The sequence below is a fragment of the Lutra lutra genome, chromosome 13 (assembly GCF_902655055.1).
Source record: "Lutra lutra chromosome 13, mLutLut1.2, whole genome shotgun sequence".
Classification (NCBI taxonomy): Eukaryota; Metazoa; Chordata; class Mammalia; order Carnivora; family Mustelidae; genus Lutra; species Lutra lutra.
This window is the reverse complement of record NC_062290.1, coordinates 76,843,293-76,858,830: the sequence shown is the minus strand read 5'-3', so window position 1 is coordinate 76,858,830 and position 15,538 is coordinate 76,843,293. Positions and strand designations below refer to the sequence as shown.

At 45.6% G+C, this 15,538-nt stretch overlaps 1 protein-coding gene across 14 annotated transcripts in view; it reads left to right on the top strand.

The window, feature by feature from the left end:
- The window catches only part of TNC (tenascin C), a 93,314-nt gene that overhangs the window by 18,961 nt on the left and 58,815 nt on the right, over positions 1-15,538 (top strand). For all 14 annotated transcript variants that reach the window (XM_047699924.1, XM_047699925.1, XM_047699927.1 and 11 more), the window contains exons 2-4: positions 8,963-9,556; positions 12,280-13,689; positions 15,183-15,446. In XM_047699924.1, the coding sequence (XP_047555880.1) occupies positions 9,100-9,556; positions 12,280-13,689; positions 15,183-15,446 (2,131 nt within the window). In that variant the 5' untranslated portion in view covers positions 8,963-9,099. The remainder of the gene's footprint in view (positions 1-8,962; positions 9,557-12,279; positions 13,690-15,182; positions 15,447-15,538) is intronic.

Here is a 15,538-nt window from a genome sequence, read left to right as displayed (position 1 = left end):
AAGAGCCCCACCCTAGGCTCACAGACTTGCCTTTCTTGCTACCAGATGAGAATAAATAAACCAGGAGAAAAACCAGGGCTGGAACCTCAAAGTTCTCACTCCACTGTGGATTTCAGAGTATCCCTCTCCCTTGACAAACTGAAGCACTAACAATGGTACACTTCCAAGGAAAAAGGAATAGTGGGCAAGAGGGGGCTCCCCCGCCGTCTCTTATAAATCTCCCATCCTTCAGAGACTAGCCTTCTAATAACTGCCTTCTCCAAATCAAGGACACAAACCATCACACAATAACAACACGCACAGATTTCTGAGATCTCTCCCCCCTTAGGCACTGTCCTAAATATTTTCATATATTATCTCATTTAATCTCATTTTCTGCCACTTGCAGTTGAGAGAACTTTATTGTGAGGTTGATACTAGTGTTACCATTTTACAAACAAGAAAATTGGGTCTCAGAGAGGCAAAGTTACATATCAAAGGTTGTAGCTACTAGATGGAACCATATGAAGTTGCCTTCTATCCAACCATTTCTGACCTACAAAAATGGCAATTCCATAGGGGTCAAACTGAGAGCAAGTGGCAGAACCAGGGTTCAATAGTACTCGACTGATTCTAGAATAGATATTCTCAAACATTGCACAGACGGTCCCTGGATAATGGTCCATTTTAGCATTTATCATTCTTCCCTCTAATTATCTGTTGACATGTCTGTTTTCTTTACTGGACCATGAATTTAATGAGAGCAAGAATGATCCATCATGGGTCTCTCAAACACCTCACTATCCCTTGGGCTATCTTAGCACTCATTCAATTTATCTGTGTTGAATGCGAGAATGAATAATTTTCCAAATGAGTTAATTCTCAGCCCTCTGGGATGATTGCTGGCTCCAGTAGCATCTGAGTTGGGCACCGGTTAAGTCACCATGCTACATGAATGGATAAATGCTTTTCAGTGCTGGAATTCAAACACCTAGGGCTTGGAAGTGCTTTGGTTTGGCAGTCAGAGTTCTCTTAATTCTTTTAAGACAGGTTGTGCTGGCCTCACTAACTGTAAGGATCAGATGTCCTCGGAAAAAATCCACCCTCAAGGCTGTTTCCTGGCTCCTCTCTCTTCCTGACACATTCCAAGAAGGAATTTATGGATGTTGGGAAGGACAAGGGGTGAAGAATTTCTAGAACCTTTAAGAATGCCATGTAAGCAACTCCATGCTTAAATGACTGTGTGCGACAAAATTCTCTTGCCTGTAAGCAAGAAGAAAAAATTTGGTGTGAGCTGCCTCATGTAGTGGAAAGAGATTCATCGCCATTTCTAAACACTAGGAATCCTCCTCGCTGCCCCCAACCTAGGGTATTTCATGTGCGTGCCTAAGTCAACAAGATAGATATATTCTGGGAACCACTGAAAATGAAGTCATAAGTAACTAATTCTGAAATATAATTCTAGCCAGTTGGAAGCTTTATCTTTATCTAAAAATGAAATTGTTTATTCTCCAGCTGTGACCAGGGAAAAATTCAAAGATTGTTGATTCCTTTATCCAGCAATGGTCTTTGTCCTGTGGCAAGGTGCCTAAAAATAACGGATAGTTTATGTCACGGGGCTTCCAAAAGGTTAGCTACAAAGCAGCTCTTCTTAGAGATGGGGTGGGTGCAGATCTGATCACCAGATAAGAGGCACCTTGAAGTGTAAAATTATTAACCAGAAAGCCCTTGGGATATGGCACCACAATACCAACCTGCTCTCCTCACCTGTTAAATGAAGTGTTACCTCAGAGTAATGTTCTGAATAAAAATCTGTGATGCCAAGATCTGGGAAATGATCCTACACTGGTAACATCTAATACTGGAGAAGGTCAACCAAGAATTAATTTTTATCTTGAAATAGCCATGAAGTCCTAACAACTCAATGCCCTCCCCAACTTTAAAAAAAAAAAAAAAAAAAAAAAGACTTCAGGACCATTATTTCCATCTCTTTAAATCTGGAGGGCGGAACAGTAAATATGCCAGGATTTGGAGACCAGGGACTAAAGACAGAAGCCTGTGTTCTACTTAGTCCTCTCGACAGAGGACATTGAGCAATTAGACACTTATTTTAGAGAGATACAACGAGAGAGATACAATGTTGCTTACTGGGCTCAGTGCCAGCTTCACCTTGACCTTTCATGTACTCCTATTCCTAACTCTGGTTCTACCAACTCTGTGTGCTCACTCCTTTCCACTCCCCTGCACGTCTTTGACCCCCCAGTAGAACTAAACTTCAGTTTTCCATCCACGTGACCCCCACCTCTGCCTCTAGCAGGGAGCCACAAAAGGATGCATTTGTCATCTTCTTTATTCTCCGTATCAGCCATGCACTCCAAGTCCCTTGCCTTTTCTCTGTTCCCTTTCTAGACTTCCACCGGCTTTGAATTTTACCCACCTGCTGCAATTGTATCCATTCACTTTCCAAAACTGCCACCCATCAGTTCAGGCCCATCCCAGATGGCACATCTTTCAACATGTTTTTCTTAAGCCCCTCAAAAGAATGCAGCCTCCCTCCACTTCAAACATACATAGACTTGGGTTGACCAGTCTCTGTTGTTACCTGTTACATTGTTATTATAAGCATGATGTATCTCCCCGATTCTCCCATCTCTTCTAGATGCAAAGTTTCCTTTCCGGTCCATTCTCTATTTGACCAGTGTTACTATTGCTTCTGCTATTATTAGCCACCATATATAAAGCACGTGCTGTATGCCACATGCCATGCTAGTAGCTTAACATATATCTCACTTCACTCCATTCTGTAGGTGGATAGATGTAGGAATAGCCATGTAGGGGATCCAGGCAAGTGGGACTCAAGGGGTGAACCCATGGCCACAAGAAGCAGCTACTAAGTGGACAATTTGGATTCTAACAGGTCTATTTCTTTCCAAAGATCAGGCTCTTTCTCTCACACCCAGCTACTTTTTCAACAGAATGGTTTATATTGCTGAAGGGAAGGGACTGAGTCCTCTCAAAAACTCTGGAGCCAAGTAATGTATGGGTCAACAGAAAGAAGGCCGTAAGTTATCTCTGACAGGTTCTACCAGCTTCCAAGAGAAGGGTGAGGCCAAGCAGGAAAAGATGTTAGGCAAACCCAGAGTGGTCTTGGAGTAGCTTATCTCTCTGCTATGATTTGAGGAGAAGAAACTCATAGAGAACTTGGGGCTCTGAAGTATGAAGAAAGAAAGAAAGCGAGAGAAACAGAAGGGAAGGAGGGAGGATGGGTGGTAGGGAGGAGGAAAGGAAGGAAAGAGAGAGAAAATGTTTCCTATCCCAAGGGGAGGATGGGGAGCAGGGTTCAGGAAGGATGCCGATCTGGGGCAAGGTGGATGTACTTTCAGATTTGAGGAGGGCAATAGCCGTAAAGACCATTTCTCACCTGTACCTGGATTATGTTTGGACATGTAAGGTCCAAAAACGTAACAGAAATTATACTGCACATATATATTTTCTAATGTTTCGCTGAGTTACAACACAGACACCATCTTCTTACATGAGTCTCCTGCCATATGTACCTGAGGTACTCCCCTATTTTCACGAGACAGGACACTAGGCAACATCATACAGATTCTCTCTGACTTCTCTGAACTTCAGTTTCCTTGTCTGGACCATGGATTTAATATCACTAAACAGTCCTCTCAACCAATCCTGCTCTGTAGAATTTCCTGCCATAATGGAACTGTTCTTTGGCTGCATTAATGTTCTAGTCACTGGCCGTGTACCACTATAAAACACTTGAACTGTGAGTATTACAACTAATGATGGAGATTTTCATTATATTTAATCTTAATTCATTTTCATTTTAACAACCGCTTGTGCTGCTGGCTGCCATATTGGACACTAGAGCGCTAGACCAATGCATTCAAAGTTTTCTGCCTCTTCTTGAACCTTCTATCTCATGAGGGAATGTTTATGGTATTTTTTTTCTCTCCATATTAATTATGTTTTGGGAAATTCATAGGAAAGGAGGGATCTAAAGAGTCTCAAAAAAAAAAGCACAACAGTTCATTTGGATCTAAAAATTGCTTTTGATGAAGATACAAAGCAGAGTCCGCTCTGCACTACTTTTCTGCACCCAGAATATATGCTGAGACAGGATAAAGAGCAGGGCAACATGCAAAGCTTGGAAATAGCCCCTTTGTCCTAAGCATGTAACCCCAGCAGTCTATGTATTGAGCCAATGCAAAACTGTGTCTCGTCCTGCTGTTCTCTTTTACAAATACTGATACTCAACTAGATCCTTTAATCTTATCATAAAATATAGGTAGACCTCGATCTGGATCTACATCCATATCTTCAAAAGTGTATTTGTCTGGGAACGAAAGAGGAGTCTCTACTTCACTATGGAACTTTTATCCTTGCTTTAAAAACAGACCTGTATATGCCAAGGTAGATTTCAAGAGTTGGGAGAAAGAAAATTCTAGAAAAAAATAGTAATTGAAGGTCATACTTTCCACTACAAAACCTTCCCTTTGATGAGCTCCTGCTGCTGACAAAGGCCATGCCATCCCTGCTACCCACATTATCTCCTGCACTTTTCACAACAATCTTCTGAGAACCCTTGTATCACATTTTAATGATGATGTGACTCTGGCTTAGGAGATAGCGTTTTACCCAAGAAAGAGAAAGTTGAACAGTGACTCAAACCCAAGACAGTGTGTCTACAGAAGTTGTGTTCTTCAACACTAGTCTACATTCCAGTGCCTTGGGTGGTGCTGTGTTCTCAAAGAAGCCCTTTCTATTGGAGAGTTCCAAGTAGAAAAATATTTCTCCTGTTGTGCTGAAATTTGCCTTCTTGTACCATCCCTCCTCCCCACTCCAACATAAACATGCATTGGCCCTTGTTCTGTCCTTTGAGGACATAAGGGACTAGCCAGATCCCACTTCCCTAGAATTTATACGTGGTCATCCTGTCCCTCTCAACCTTGGCGTTTTCAAATAAAGGCTAAACACACACAATCCACACTCGTTCCTTCTACAAAATAGTTTCCAGACCTTCCATTGCCTGGTCTCTTCCTATAAAGATAAGAATCTGCTTGTGTTTTTAAAAAGTCTCTATAGGATAAGTTGTTCATTCTGAAATTTTACAAGCCCTACTGTCAGAACATGACCCTTCACGTGTAACCTAAATTATCACAAACTACAGTCTAAAGTAATTATCCCTAGGTCTATCCTCAAGGGAGACATTAACCAGCCAGTTGTCTGCATGAGAATATTTTACATTTTTAAAGATTATTATTTGCTCCCTATCTTTTTCCTCTCTGGTGTAAATATTTCCAGTACTAGAAAATTTATCTTCATAAGGTTTACCTCCTCCCCCATCAGCAGTTTCTACAGGGCCTCTTTTATCTAAATCCAGGTTGCTACAGAGTTTAAGACAGGACTCAGTACAGAGGTCAAGCTCAAGCTTAAGCAAAGGAAAAGCTATTAAGCTGGACTCACGGCTACGTTTTGTTCTAAGGAGTACAACAAAACAGTAGCTCCTTTAAAAAAAATTTTTTTTAAGATTTTATTTATTTATTTGACAGAGAGAACACAAGCAGGCAGAGGGAGAGGGAGAAGCAGGCTCCCCACTGAGCAGGAAGCCCATTCAGGGCTTAATCCCAGGATCCCAGGATCACGACCCAAGCAAGGCTTAACCGACTGAGCCACCCAGGTGCCCCAGCAGCTCCTTTTTAATGTGTGCCTACTATGGGCCTGTCACCATGCTGGGTGCTTTCTGGACAAATTTCTAATCCATAATTCCCTTTGGAAAGACTTCCACTCACATTTTACAAATAAGGTCATGATGAGAGAGGAGAAGTCACTTGTCAAAGTCACAGAGCTAGCGAGTGGCATTGAACCCAGGTGTGTCTAATTCTTAAGCCCAGGCACTTTCCTCCACACCAAAGATGCAATGGGTCTTTTCCAAAGTACAAAAAATATCCACCTGCCCTCAGACCACTGTGAGCCAATGCAAAATACAAAACCCTCAAGAATCACATTTCCTTCCTCCAAACAATGCAGCATTTGGCTGTGCCAGTGTAAGTCTCTGACATATGACAGTGAAAAATCCTCACTCAACCCATACTCTGGTCATTATTACCCTAGACTCATTGCCTCGGAGTCTCAACCAGCAGCTCTAATGGCCTTTTAGATGGAAATTTAAGTCATTTAGCAACACACAAAAAAGTGTTGGATGAAAGTCTAAAAGCATTTCAAGCTTGGCCCATGGCCCTTCCTTATAAAAAAAAAAAAAAAAAAAAAAAAAAAAAGGGAAGAAGAAGAAAGAAAGAGAAAGCTAAAAATTGTTGGAAAGAAAGTGGAAGGAAGGACTTTGTGGAAGGCAAAGAGAGTTGAAGTGATTGCAATAGAGTGTGCAATTAATGAATATTCGTCCACTAAACAAATAAGATGGGTTATGCTGGCTTAAAAGAAAAGAACTTGCCAAGTTTCTCTTCTTCATAATAATTTTTATTCAATGGGCTGGCCTAAATCGCAGATCCACACATTCTTATTTAGGAAACTAATTTGAATAAGAAAGCATACTCAAAAGAAGTGTTTGTTTCCTTTTTGTTGTTTTGTTGCTGTTGTTTGGGGGGTTTGTTTGTTTTTGCCTAACTGGAGAGTAGATGCCCAAAGTAGCTGTTGCATGGATAGCTGGTAAAAATCTCAAGTATGAATATAATTAGGACGTAATGGAGATGTGTGGGAAGGAATTGATTAAATGCATAGCCAGTGCTTTCTAGTCCCCAGACCTGTGCTCAGTCCTACTGAAATGTTTTTCAGTTCAGTTTTCCCTACCATCACCCCTCTCCAGATTTCACAAAGACTTCCTGTTGTCCTGCAGGAGGCAATCACATGGAATCATGTTGATGCATTCTATCATTGGGATAAGATCTTTCTGGAGGAAAAAAAAAAAAAAGTTGGAGGACCTCTGTAGAGTTAGCATTCCAAATACTGCATCTAATTGATGTACATGGTCATCTCTGAAGGAGCAAGTATAAGAATAACATGGGCATAGAAAAATGCCAGTTTGCAAAGTGACCGATTAAAAACCAAATACATCTCAACTATTTTCTTGAATTATATTCAGGAGTATTTTCCAATTAAATAGGAGTATGAATGACTTCATTCCCTGTATATATCATTCCCACATGCATCCAGACCATACTTAGGTCAATTTATAACCATCTAATGTTTAGCCGTGTCTTCCTATCCACTCAAGAATTTCCCAACCACCTTTGACAACAGCCCTTGCCCCAGCTACCTTGATTGTCCATACAGATAAATAGTCATAAGACAGATAAATAAGACAATTTAGCAAAGTTAGGAACTGCCTCTCAATAACATAATCTCCTCCATACTCTGTTGGTATCTAATCCTCTCTCTTTTTAAGGCTTAGTTTAGATTCTGTCTTTTCCAACTACCACTCTTCGACAATTCTTTTCATTTGTTTCACACTCCATAAGCAGTAGTACCCTATACCACAAAATCAGTCATTTGCATTCCTTCCAACTTTGTTCCTTAAGTATTAAATGTGTGATTCCATTTTATTTATAATTCTATTGTTAAGACCCCTGAGGGTAGCCACTTGGTCTTATGTTTATTTCTACCTCCACAGAACTCTGACTATTGTGGAAAACACAATATGTTTATTAGTCTGTTCAGGCTATTATAGAAACATATCACAGACCATTATTTTGGCTTAAACAGCAAAAATTTATTCCTTACATATTCTACAGGATAACAGTTCCAATTCAAGGTGCTGGGAAATTCAGTCTGGTGAGGCCTCTCTCCTTGGCTTGCAGATGGCTGCCTTCTCAGTCTGTCCTCACACAACCTCTCCTGTGTGCACAGAGAGAAAGAAAGAGGGAGAGGGGGTCTGTCACATTGGTGATCCTCCTCTTCTAAGGACACTAGTACTAACAGATTAGGGATGTATCCTTATGACTTCATTCAAACCTAATTACCTCTCTAAAGGCCCGATCACCAAATATAGTCCCATGAGAAGTTCAGGCTTCATTCAGTATATGAATTTGGGGAAAGGAGAGGACAGGATTTAGTCCATAACACTCAGTGAGAATAGTGTAAGTACTTGCAGATTGGAGAAGACATCAGAGGCTCATGGACATTCTTTGTGAGCCCTCTCCTGCCCTCAATCATAGTTTGGACAATTGCTTTAGAAACTTTCTATTAGGTTCTCCAAAAAACCTGACTTTTTAAGGTTTTAGAAATAAATCAAGGAGAAGAGAAATTGAGGCTCAAGGAGGTAGAGGGCTGTTTCAATGGCGACATAACAATTAAGAAGCTGGGCTGGAATTAAAACTCACCTTGCCTTCTAGCATGTTCATTGTTTGAACCTCTGCCTCCCAGGGTGGAGGGGAACCAGCAGATGCTACTAAGCTGGGACTGGAGGACCAATAGTAAGAGGCAGGAAATACTGAACATCTACTGTGATTACGGCCTCTTGGCACTACAATGACTCATTCAGTGGGCTCATTGAGTAAAGATTGAAAGGGTTCATAAATCTATGAAAGATTTCTACTTATAATATTGTTACTTATATCATTATTTTAACTCTGACATTAGCCACTCACTGCACAGAAAGAGAAATAGGACAAAGAAAAGTTACCTGACTTACCCAAAGACACAGAACTAGAGCTGAGATCCAAATCCAGGTCTGGTCTATACTGTTCCAAAGTTTTGCCCTTTTCTCTATTCCTTGCCATCTCCCTATATTTCCGGAAGCTGAAAAGTGAGTGAAAATCATTCCTTCAAGACAGCAATATTCTTCTAAAGGCCAGTTTGTATCAACACTATAGGCAATACTGAAGGAGTATCAGGAAAACTTCAAACGCAGCAGATAGAACATCAAAATTCACTTGGAATGACAATATTCAATAGAGTCAATTAGCAACAGATACTAACGAGCTTGTTGTTTTCCCTCATTTCCTTGTAGAAGATAATTCCTTTGAGAAGATCAGGAACCCACTCATCTGGATTCTCCTCTGTGCTTCCACATCCACACTTCTGCCTGAGACTGAGACACCCTAGGAGCAAAAGCACAAAAACCCCCCAGCCAAACCCACCTCCACCATGGGGGCCATGACCCCGCTGTTGGCGGGCATCCTCCTAGCCTCATTCACCCTGACAACTGAAGGTGGGGTCCTCAAGAAAGTCATCCGGCACAAGCGACAAAGTGGGGTCAATGTCACTCTGCCAGAGGAACAGCAGCCAGTAGTGTTTAACCACATCTACAACATTAAGCTGCCTGTCGGTTCCCAGTGCTCAGTGGATCTGGAATCAGCCAGTGGGGAGAAGGACCTGGCCCCGCCATCAGAGCCCACTGAGAGCTTCCAGGAGCACACGGTCGATGGGGAAAACCAGATTGTCTTCACACACCGCATCAACATCCCCCGCCGAGCCTGCGGTTGCGCAGCGGCTCCCGACGTCAAGGAGCTTCTGAACAGACTGGAGGAGCTGGAGACCCTGGTGTCTTCCCTGCGGGAGCAGTGCACCATGGGAGCTGGCTGCTGTCTCCAGCCCGCTGAAGGTACACCCAGCCCCTCGCCGTCCACATGGGAGAAATGATGAGCACAGCCAGCTCCCTCACTTTGTTTCCAAAGCAGGTTCCCTGGGGAACTGGCCTCACAAAGTGTTCATTGAGAAGAGATTTTATGGTCAAATAAATGTGGAGAAAGTAGCTGTCTCTGTTCTGCTCTTAGAGAGTCTCATTAACAAATGTTTCTCAGAGGAGTTTCTAGACCTCTGAGAAGTCTTGCGTGGAAAAACCTTGTTATACTTTAATGACCAGTTTCTAACATTTATTTGACTATGAGATCTACACATTCTGTACCCCAAAACCCAAGAATATATTATGAAATTCCTGACCAAAGATCACTCTCTAAAAGGTGCCGATATGACCCCATCACCTCATTGTCCAGGCAGGAAAACTAAGGCCCAGAGGGAGGGTGGGATTCTTCACAGTCCTGCCATAAGTGATAGAGTTAGGGCTTGAACTCACAAAGATACAGTCCTGCCTGTGACGGTACAAAGTCTGGGAACTGGAAAAAATGTTCCAGTTTAATGGCAGCAACAACCATCATCACAGTATGCATTGAGCCCTCTTTTATGCATCAGGCACTGTAATTCATTACCTCATTAAACCCTTCCAAGAACTCTTTGAGATAATGTTTAATACTCCCATTCTACAGATCTAACAGCTGAAACTCAAAGTTAACTAACTGGCATAAAATGACAACAGAGTAATAAGAGAAACAAGTTCTGAGTGCAACTGTGGTCTCCAGAGCTCACGCCCCCATCCCCTCCATAATAGCCTGTATCCGGTGCTTCCTTTTCTCTGGGATTTTGCCATTTTAGAATTGTCTTCATCTTCACTGCCTAGACTTGACAGGGCTACGGAAATTTTGGCAGCTTCAAATCAGAGCTGAACACCTTTATTTCTGCCACCACCCCCCCCCAAAAAAAACGAGAAAGCACTTTGATAAGTTATTTCAAGAGTAGACCTAATCACCCTAAGTGGAGAGGACTATAGGACATACTCTAGGTTTCTGAGGTGGGGTAAGTTTCCTTTAGGCACAAATGACTTTATCTTCCACTTCCATCAACTCCCTGGCAAAATGCAGATGGAAGTTACACAATAGGATTAATGCTAAAGAATGGGTTGAAATAATTGTTGAATGCAGTGCTGTCCAGGAGAAATATAATGTGAACCAGATAGTCTTAATTTTTCCAGTAGTCACATTAAAAAAATGAAAAAGAAAAGGTGAAAATAGTTCTAATGAAAATAGTTTTACTTAGTATAACCATATTATCCACTTTTCAGCATGGGATCAATACAAAACTTATTAACGGGTGTTTTATATTCCTTTCTTTAAACTAAGCCTTTGAAATGCCATATGTATTTGACATTTATACCAAATCTCAATCCAGAGTAGCCATGATCCAATTGTTTAATAGCTACTGTGTCTTATGGCTGCCATACATGAAAACATATGATTCTCACCCTTCAAACTCGTTTTTTTTTTTAAGATTTTATTTATTTATTTAACAGAAAGAGAGATCACAAGTAGGCAGAGAGGCAGGCAGAGAGAAAAGGGGAAGCAGACTCCCCACTGAGCAGAGACCCTGATGTGGGGCTTGATCCCAGGACCCCAGGATCAAGACCTGAGCTGAAGGCAGAAGCTTTAACCCACTGAGCCACCCAGGTGCCCCTCAAACTCGTTGTTTTCATTGCCTTCTTCCCTGCTGTTAGGAAGGAGCTAAAACATATTAATACAGCTGTATTTGGGTGCAGAGAAAATGGAACGAGCTTTGTTTCTTCTCCCTGGCTCCATGGAGACTACGCCAGCCACTCCTGCAAGCTGAGCCAAGACATGAGACAGACTTCAAAGAGTTGGAGGCATGTCAGCCCTGACCATGTCTTCCTCAGATTCACCCACCACTGCAGCTTTTCAGATGGGAAGGAAAAAGCTAGACACACATGAGCACTGTGGAGGCAGAGCCACATTAGAAGCCGTACTGACAGAATTAGAAAGCCATTCTTATGCTGCCTCATTTCAGTAATGGAAAATCAGAAAGTTCAGTCACATAAATCCACATAGTGTCTTGAGTGAACCCAAAAAAACTCTGCAAGAGAAGATCACAATGAGAACAACAGTAGGTCTGTAATGTCCTCACTTAACCCTGATACACCCCAGGGAAGCAGGCTGTTGGTCCCATTGACTGATGAAGAAACTGATGTCCAGAGCATCTAACTCGCTTTCCAAATGCAGCACCACTACGGAGCCAGAATCAGAATTGAGTTCAGTTCAACAAATATTTCTTGTGTGAAACAATTATTCTCTTATGTGCCTGACCTTGGCTAGGTGTAGGAGAAATTACATAGCCCAGCCTAATACATTCCACGAGGCAGTGATCTATAATCACCAGGGTCATGGGTATACTTGAAAATTCGATAAAAACTACAGATCCCCTCCCCAAGGGTGGAAAACACACACACACACACACACACACATAAGTATACAGTCTTTCCCCTGCAGCCCGGGTTTCAGAGAGTACAGGTGAAGAATTCACGCCTCCTCTAAGGGGATGTCAGTTCCCTCTGATTTCCCACCTGAGGCAACTAGTTTTCAAGCCCGCTGGGACCCGAGGGTGCCACCATCTTCTGGCTGCGTTGGAATCGGGGTCCCGCGGGTGGTAACAGGGAAAGCCACTGCTTGCGCTCAGTTGCCGGCCTCTGCGCTCTCGTTGCAGGCCGCCTGGACACGAGGCCCTTCTGCAGCGGCCGCGGGAACTTCAGCACGGAAGGCTGCGGCTGTGTGTGCGAGCCCGGATGGAAGGGCCCCAACTGCTCGGAGCCCCAATGTCCTGGCAACTGTCGCCTGCGCGGCCAGTGCGTGGATGGACAATGCGTGTGCGACGAGGGCTTCACGGGGGAGGACTGCAGCCAGCCGGCCTGCCGCGGCGACTGTAACGACCAGGGCAAGTGCGTGGGCGGGGTCTGCGTGTGTTTCGAAGGCTACGCGGGGGCCGACTGCAGCCGGGAGCTGTGCCCGGTGGCGTGCAGCGAGGAGCACGGCCGCTGCGTGGACGGCCGCTGCGTGTGCCAGGACGGCTTCGCGGGCGACGACTGCAACGAGCCGCTCTGCCTCAACAACTGCCACGGCCGCGGGCGGTGCGTGGAGAACGAGTGTGTGTGTGACGAGGGCTTCACCGGGGAGGACTGCAGCGAGCTCATCTGCCCCAACGACTGCTTCGACCGCGGCCGCTGCGTCAACGGCACCTGCTACTGCGAGCAGGGCTTCACGGGCGAGGACTGCGGCCAGCTCAGCTGCCCGAACGCCTGCACCGGCCACGGCCGCTGCGAGCAGGGCCAGTGCGTGTGCGACCCGGGCTTCGCCGGGCCTGACTGCAGCGAGAAGAGGTGTCCCGCCGACTGCAACCAGCACGGCCGCTGCGTGGACGGCCAGTGTGAGTGTGACGCCGGCTTCACGGGAGCGGACTGCGGTGAGCTCCAGTGTCCCAATGGCTGCAGCGGTCATGGCCGCTGTGTCAACGGGCAGTGCGTGTGCGACGAGGGCCACACCGGGGAGGACTGCGGCCAGCTGCGGTGCCCCAATGACTGTCATAGCCGGGGACGCTGCGTCCAGGGCAAGTGCGTGTGCGAGCCAGGCTTCCAGGGCTACGACTGCAGCGACATGAGCTGCCCCAACGACTGCCACCAGCACGGCCGCTGCGTGAACGGCATGTGTGTCTGCGACGACGGCTACACGGGGGAAGACTGCCGGGACCTGCGCTGCCCCCGGGACTGTAGCAGCCGCGGCCGCTGCGTGGACGGGCGCTGCGAGTGTGAGCACGGCTTCACCGGCCCCGACTGCGCAGACCTCGCATGCCCGGACGACTGCCACGGCCAAGGCCGCTGTGTGAACGGGCAGTGCGTGTGCCACGAGGGTTTCATGGGCGCCACGTGCCGGGAGCGAAGGTGTCCGGGCGACTGCCACGGCCGCGGCCACTGCGAGGACGGGCAGTGCGTCTGCCAGGAGGGCTTCGCGGGCCCCGACTGCGGGCAGCGCTCCTGCCCGAATGACTGCAGCGGCTGGGGCCAGTGCGTGGAGGGCCGCTGCATCTGCAGCGAGGGCTACTCCGGCGACGACTGCTCGGAGGGTGAGTCCCAGCGCTGGTTCGGGCTGCCGTTGGTTCGGAAGCCCCCCAGTGCGGGGTGAAGAGCTATGTGTCCTATTACACCTGCTCCCATGCCCGGGAGCACACACACACCATTGCAGGGGCCCGCGTTACTCACCTGTCACAGGGCTGCCTATTAGAAGGCTCGGAGGCTCATAAAATTTTCCCAAGCACTCTTATCTGGTACATTCTAGAACTGTTATTTGAGTCTACCTATCTAGTCTACACGGAGTATAACACCCAGTGCCCTGTGGGGAGGTGGATGAAATGAAAACAGCCTTTTTGCCAAATATGAACCTTCTCATCTACTCCCTACTGACACCGAGCCAAAATAACCTAAATCCTTCTATTTGGATGAGAGCAAAAATTCAGTTCAATTGAATGGACAGTGAGATTACATAAAACTGTTCTACACGCACACTCAGCTAGTGAGTAAATGCTAATTAATCACTTGTGAGGTAGACCCATCTCTTAACTCATTTTTTCATGACTGTCTTCAATCCCAAGGATTATGAGCTCCTTCAAGGAGTGCTATCCTGACGGCAGAAGGCATGGTATACAGTAAGAGCTCAATAAACCCGGATTGAGTGAAATACAACAAAGAATGATAATGCTTGTGTTCACTGAGGGTCTTCTTTGCACTCCTATCAGCCACCCAGACTATACTCGTTGTAATAGAGAATTTCTGTCCCAATTAAAGGTATCATTGATATGAATCAATAAATGTGTTTAATGGGCCCAAGGCAGGGAAGGCTGGTTGAAAAGAACACCAGGCTGGCAGGGAGGAGGTGTGAGTTCCCAATTTGCTGAGAGAAGCAAAGTTGGGCCAGTCCCTCTGCTTCACTCATACCTAGAAAATGAAAGAATTGGACCAAATGAGCCCCAGAAACCCTTCCAGCATTAAAGATGAATGACCTGGAGTTCAGAGCAGAGAGTCAAGCTCAGGCTGCATGTACCCATGCCAATGGCCCGAATCTGAACTAAGGTCCAGAGAGTAGAGAAGTTGGAAAGGTCAGATCACAAAGAAACCTGAAGGACAGCCTGCAGACCCAGCACTATAGCCTGAAAGTCACCAAAGGTTTTCAAAGTGAATCACAGCAGGAGGTTCTTTTTTTTTTTTTTAAAGATTTTATTTATTTACTTGACAGAGAGAAATCACAAGTAAGCAGAGAGGCAGGCAGAGAGAGAGGAGGAAGCAGGCTCCCTGCTGAGCAGAAAGCCCGATGTGGGGCTCGAACCCAGGACCTGGGATCATGACCTGAGCCGAAGGCAGCGGCTTAACCCACTGAGCCACCCAGGCGCCCCAGCAGGAGGTTCTTGATGAGCTTTTCATTTAATGAAATGGAAGCTGGACTTTAGGGCTCAGTGACTGGCAGTGGAAGGGACAAGTGAAGGGAGACAAACCTAAAGAGAGAATTTACAGAGGACCTTTCTGACAATACCTGACCCAAGCTATCCTTTTGTCTTCCTGCCAGTGTCCCCTCCCAAAGACCTCATCGTGACAGAAGTGACTGAAGAGACTGTAAACCTGGCCTGGGACAATGAGATGCGGGTCACGGAGTACCTGGTCATGTACAAGCCCACCCATGAGGACGGCCTGGAAATGCAGTTCCGCGTGCCCGGGGACCAGACTTCCACCACCATCCGGGAGCTGGAGCCAGGCGTGGAGTACTTTATCCGCGTCTTCGCCATCCTGGAAAACAAGAAGAGCATTCCCGTCAGCGCCAGGGTGGCCACGTGTGAGTTCACAGAACCCACCCCCACCTCCACCCCCAGCAGCGTCTGCTGCCCTTGTCTTGCCCAGTGCATGACCCACCCCCACAAGTCACTG